General features: G+C 46.7%; 1 protein-coding gene across 1 annotated transcript in view; it reads left to right on the top strand.

The window, feature by feature from the left end:
* The window catches only part of LOC111954418 (palmitoyltransferase ZDHHC14), a 27,334-nt gene that overhangs the window by 17,829 nt on the left and 3,321 nt on the right, over nucleotides 1–6,184 (top strand). Inside the window, exons 6-7 of the mRNA XM_070435739.1 lie at nucleotides 566–614; nucleotides 2,454–2,634. Coding sequence (XP_070291840.1) covers nucleotides 566–614; nucleotides 2,454–2,634 — 230 coding nt within the window. The remainder of the gene's footprint in view (nucleotides 1–565; nucleotides 615–2,453; nucleotides 2,635–6,184) is intronic.

The following is a 6,184-nucleotide window of genomic DNA, read 5'->3' as shown; positions in this document are numbered from 1 at the left end:
CAGATTTTTACCTTGTCAGCTCGGGGATTTGATCCAGCAACACTACAGTTACTAGTCCAACACTCTAACCACTAGGCTTCCTGCTCTAACCACTAGGCTACCTGCTCTAACCACTAGGCTACCTGCTCTAACCACTAGGCTACCTGCTCTAACCACTAGGCTACCTGCTCTAACCACTAGGCTACCTGCTCAACCACAGGCTACCTCTCTAACCACTAGGCTACCTGCTCTAACCACTAGGCTACCTGCTCTAACCACTAGGCTACCTGCTCTAACCATAGGCTACCTGCTCTAACCACTAGGCTACCTGCTCTAACCACTAGGCTACCTGCTCTAACCACTAGGCTACCTGCCGCCCCAGATGAGAATCTCCTCTTTTTTCTCTCTCTGTTCTCTCTGTTCTCTCTCTGCTCTCTCTGTTCTCTCTCTGCTCTCTCTGTTCTCTCTCTCTGTTCTCTCTCTGTTCTCTCTCTGTTCTCTGTCTGCTCTCTCTGCTCTCTCTCTCTGTTCTCTCTCTGCTCTCTCTCTCTCTGCTCTCTCTCTGCGCTCTCTCTGTTCTCCGCAGGATCCAACCGGACAGGCTTCCTCAGCGCACTCAAAGACAGCCCTGCCAGATATCCTTTCACTGGGGGAGAGTCTGTGTGTCTGTCTGTCTGTCTGTCTGTCTGTCTGTCTGTCTGTCTGTCTGTCTGTCTGTCTGTCTGTCTGTCTGTCTGTGATAAGTTTCCTCGTCTCTCTGAATGACAGATGATACTGTCCTCGTCTCTCTGAATGACAGATGATACTGTCCTCGTCTCTCTGAATGACAGATGATACTGTCCTCATCTCTCTGAATGACAGATGATACTGTCCTCATCTCCCTCTTTCCAACTGTGGGAGTAATCTAATGGTTATCACACCCACACACACACCAACGTTTCCGTTAGCCGGTAATAGCCGGTTTTTGACAAAAGCGGCCTAGCGGTTAAGAGCTTTGGGCCAGTAACCAAAAGGTCGCTGGTTCGAATCCCCGAGCCGACGAGGTGAAAAAAATCTGTATTTGCAAGGCACTTAACAATAATTGCTCCTGTAAGTGGCTCTGGATAAGAGCTACTGCTAAATGACTAACATGTTAAAGGTACTTTCATCTCTGTCACAGGAAACCGCTCGCATGTGCTTTTGACAATTACGGTTTCCAGCTAATTGCATTATGGAAGGAAAATGTGCGTGTAGCCTCCTGCCTTGTGCACATTGCTGCACTTATAATGTGAAGAAATAATAGTTGATCAACATTTTGAACTAAACGTTTTGATCTGTTGCATCAGACTCAATGCTTAAACAAAAAAATTGGTGTAGGCTAGGACTACTGGTCGTATGAATTTGGAATCTATTGTCCCAGAGTCTGTTTGGAACAGGCTATTTCTTTCTCACGCAGAACGACAAGCTGACTAATAGAGTAGGTCAGCTTTTCTACTATGGGGGATAGTAGATTGACAGGCTAGTGATTTTGCTGTTTGTTACTGGTCTTGTTGTCTGAGGAAAAGTTCATGTGGACAGCTATTCTAACATCTTCAAAGTGCACATCAGATTTCAGAAATGCCGTTCCATGTTAAGATGAATTACCGTAATATGAATGTGATTTCTGTCRTTCTGAGCACCGTGGCTGGACGCCCTAATCAGGTTACACACCCAATGCATATGGGTCCGGTACATTTCTCAAATGTCCGGAAATCGTGACGCACACGTACACACAACATCAGAAGAGATAAACACCAGGAGGAGGTGTTTAAATTCTGTGCATTGTGGGACAGGTTTTAGTTTGATTTGAGGGGAGAGCTAGACACTGCCTTCTCCCTTTTCATTTCCATTAGGGAGCAGACAGACACATTGTATCTTTTCCATTAGTCACCATCCAGCCACCACGCTGCTTTCTGACAGTCATGCACCTGTCATTTATCATTTGGGCCTTGATCACACTGCACATAGGCCAGCCCCCTGTCATTCTGCAGAGGCAACAGATCTGACACACACACACACACTCTGTGGGCTGGAATACACTAAACGAATGATAGGGAAAGAGGCATTAACGTGTGTGTGTGTGTGTGTGTGTGTGTGTGTGTGTGTGTGTGTGTGTGTGTGTGTGTGTGTGTGTGTGTGTGTGTGTGTGTGTGTGTGTATGTAGCACGTGCGCTGGGTTAGATGTGTATGTTAGTCGATTGTTGTATGTATCCACTTTGCCTGGAGTCTCTCGGGACATTACGGAGGACACAGCAGTTATTTCATGGAGACGTACCACATGTAGATTGCATTGCCTAGTAAACCAATGGCCCGACAATCTTCTGGTAGTCAATACCACTATGTCCCATTCGGTGCGTTACCAAGGTCAAATGGAAGAGCTCTCTCCACCTCTCAGTCACCGTGACGACGTGCCAGTTGTTGTAGTAATGGTGGTCTCGTTTCCTTAACTGAATGACTGTGCTGGAGGTGCTGGTGTGTTTCTTCTCGGTGTGGTCCATTATGGGCCTGTCGGGCTTCCACACCTACCTCATCAGCTCCAATCAGACCACCAACGAAGACGTGAGTACACACACACACACACACACACACACACACACACACACACACACACACACACACACCACTTCTCATCATCCAGCTCTCTCCATCTTTGACTGCTGATATAAAGTCTCATTAAGGCTCATTTCACGCTTGGTCCTTCATGTAATAACTCTCTGGTGTGATTGGTTTCACTAGTGCTGCTGAGGTTCTGGTAGATTGAACACTCGAACATCCTCCCTCATCCTTCTGAACTGGTCGTCTCTGGTGGTGATTGGTTTCACTTTAGTGCTGCTGAGGTTCTTGGTAGATTGAACACTCGAACATCCCTCCCTCATCCATTCTGAACTGTCTCTCTGGTGTTATTTGGTCGAGATCCCACTGGTGCGCGCTTCTCAAGAGTTTGCTGTCAAATTTCCTCTCACTTCAGTTTTGCTCCTCAATTTCATGCACCTGTTTGAGGAAACGAACAAATTATGAATGAGAAAAAAAGAGAAAGATTAGAGATTTAAATTGCATCTCGAGATAATCTCGTGGATGCGTGCAACGGCAAATGTGTGCACGACCCGCGGGACATTATGGTTCTGGAATGGGGCTTACGATGTGTCCTCCCCCTCCCTAGTCATACTGTGTGAGATGACCCCATATGGGCATCGCGACCAGGTGCCTCCTCCCACTTCAGAAAAACTCATATCGTCCAAGGGGTGAGGTCAGTGACTCTGGGGCGACGCCACCAGGAACTGGAAGAGAAAACAGCAACAACATTCTGAGAGAACCCTCTGGTGTGAATAGGGGGTCCTATAGGAAAGTAAGTGACTAATTATGATTTTCGGTTTCCAGCCCTAAAGGGACAGGCAAACTGATTTCAGGACAGAAGATTTGATGAGCTGTTGTGCCTGGGTGCAAGCGTGCATGTGTGTTTACGTGCTACATCTGTGTCTGATTGAAAGACGCTGCTGCTACAGTTTCATGCAAGTTTCGTCAACTAACAGACTGTCTGAAGTCTCTCTGCTCGAGACTGTTGTCTCAGGCAGATAGAGTCATGGAGCACCTGCCTTTGTTGGCCTGACAGTTAAACCTGCTTGTATCCTTTCTCTCTCTCCCACAACAGCCCCTGCGAGGAAGCAGGGACAAGCCGCGATTATGGGTAGGGCAAACAAGAAATCCAAAATGGGTCTGAGACTTGCTGAGTCGAACAGGGACTCTCTCGTATTTGAACCATATCGGAAATAAGGCAACCAGTCATGGATCAATAGGGGGCCTGAAACAATCTGGGGCCATGTTTGGTTTATTTACAAGGGCGACGAACTGAGGCAAACTCTATGTTGAAGACCACGGCTACAGCTACTGAGTTATGTATACCAGACTGACACGATGGCGTGAGCCGAACATGGCGTTGTCGAGACTACCACTCCTAGTATATGTGAGCATTACCATCTGCTTGTGGTTGTTTGGCCGACACCCCCTGAATACTGTGCTATTCGCGTATGATGGTTCGTATTCTGTTCTGAGCGTAGTCTCGGCCAAAAAAACGACCATAACCGAAGTCAGCTATGTATGGTAGTCTCCTCTGTGTAGCCTTTGTTTCTCTCTGATGGTATAATGTTCGATGATCTAGCACCACAATATGATGGAGACTCTAAGGAAGCGATATAAGATGGAATGTGACGTTTCTCTCTCGGATTGACTTCTCTGCTGATAACTATCACGTTTCATGGTCCTCGAGATTTCAACTGAGACATATAGTACTTTATGATTGATGCAGTCTACGATAATAAGGCAGGGGAGGCACACAACTCAGTGCGACAGGGCGTAGCGCTAGCTAGTTTGACATGTATATTATTCATACCAAAGGGTGCAACCAGGTTTTCATAGTATCTCCAATACATCTTCCTTCGTTAATCGTGCCTCCTCCTCTTCTATTTTTCTTACCCGGCGCGTCGCTGATACCTCGCGCACATTTTTCATTTACAGCAACAACCTGGGAATAGTTACAAGGAGAGGAGATGAGATGCGCAGGCCCACTTTCGCGAAGTCCTGCTTGCTTTCTCTCTCCTCCATCTCTCTCCCTCCTCTTCTCTCCTCCCCTCCATATCTCTTTTCTCTCCTCCATCTCTCTCCCTCCTCTTCTCTCCTCCCCTTCCCTCCATCTCTCTTTCTCCTCTCCTCCCCCCCTCCATCTCTCTTTCTCTCTCCTCCCCTCAATCTCTCTCCATCCTCCTCCTCTTCTCTCCCTCCCTCCTCCCTCCACCCAGACATGCCACCAGGGTCTTTTCACAGTCCCCAAATCCAGAACAAATTCCAGAAAGTACAGTATTATATAGAGCCTTTATGCATGGAACTCCCTTCCATCTCATATTGTTCAAATGAACAGCAAACCTGGTTTAGAAAACACCTCACAGCACAACTCCTCTTCCCTATTTGACCTAGTTAGTTTGTGTGTACGTATTCATATGAAGGCCAAGTGTACATTTTTAAATGTATGTAGTTTGTCTCTTAATGTTCTTGTCTATTAATGTTCTGTATTATGTCATGTTTTGTGTGAACCCCAGGAAGAGTAGCTGCTGCTTTCACAACAGCTAATGGGAATCCTATAAAATATCAAATAAAATATCTCCCTCTTCATCTCTCTCCCTCTCCCTTCTCCTCCTCTCCTCCCTCTTCCTCCTCCCCTTCCTCCTCCTCTCTCCTCCTTCCCTCCTTCCTTTCCTCCTTCTCTTTCCCTCCTCCTCCCTCTCCTCCCCCTCTCTCTTCTCTCCCTCCATCTCTTCTCCCTCTTTCCCTTTCTCTCCCTCATCTTCTCTTCCCTCCTCCTCTTCTCTCCCTCATCTTCTCTTCCTCCTCCTCTCTCTCCCTCCTCTTCTCTTCCTCCTCCTCTCTCCCTCCTCTTCTCTCCCCTTCCTTCTCCTTCTCCTCTTCTCTCCCCTTCCTTCTCCTCTTCTCTCCCCCTCCTCCTCCTCCTCCTCCTCTTCTCTCCCTTACTGCATTAGTCAGCACCCACAGAATGAGCTCCCCTTATGTGAATCAAACTGTCAGCCACTGTGTTAAATGAGCAACGCTTTCAATCAAGATATCCATCAGTGCACGCAGGCAGGAATAATTACTGTACACTCTGTTTCTGTCCTCTTTCGAGGGAGCTGGAACTAGCCTTGTCTTACACATTATTAGGATGAGCTCAGCATATTGTCTACACCCCAAATTGCAACCTGTTCCTTATGTAGTGCACTACTTTTGACAAAAGTAGTCCCCACAGCATATGGTTGGTTATTGCATTTAACGCAAATGGTCTGGCTGTAGAGGATAATGTCATTCATCCAGTCATTTGCTCTCTCCGCAGTGACACCACAATACCAAAACTATGGAGTTACATTAGGGTCAATTTTATTTTGGGGCCTAAATTATTTTGCCCATTCATTTGACTCCATACACACATACACTACCCGCAGATACCGGTCAGTTTCTCAAACGTCTGGTGGAGTAACAATTATCATTGATTCATTAGCTGGTCACATTAATGGGTTACATCTGGCTTGACAATAGTGGAATAGTTGAATTATGTGTAATGGTAGCTGAGGTATGTGTAATGGTAGCTGAGGTATGTGTAATGGTAGCTGAGGTATGTGTAATGGTAGCTGAGGTATGTGTAATG

This window comes from Salvelinus sp. IW2-2015, linkage group LG28, assembly GCF_002910315.2.
Source record: "Salvelinus sp. IW2-2015 linkage group LG28, ASM291031v2, whole genome shotgun sequence".
Lineage (NCBI taxonomy): Eukaryota > Metazoa > Chordata > Actinopteri > Salmoniformes > Salmonidae > Salvelinus > Salvelinus sp. IW2-2015.
This window is presented reverse-complemented; position numbering and strand designations above follow the sequence as displayed.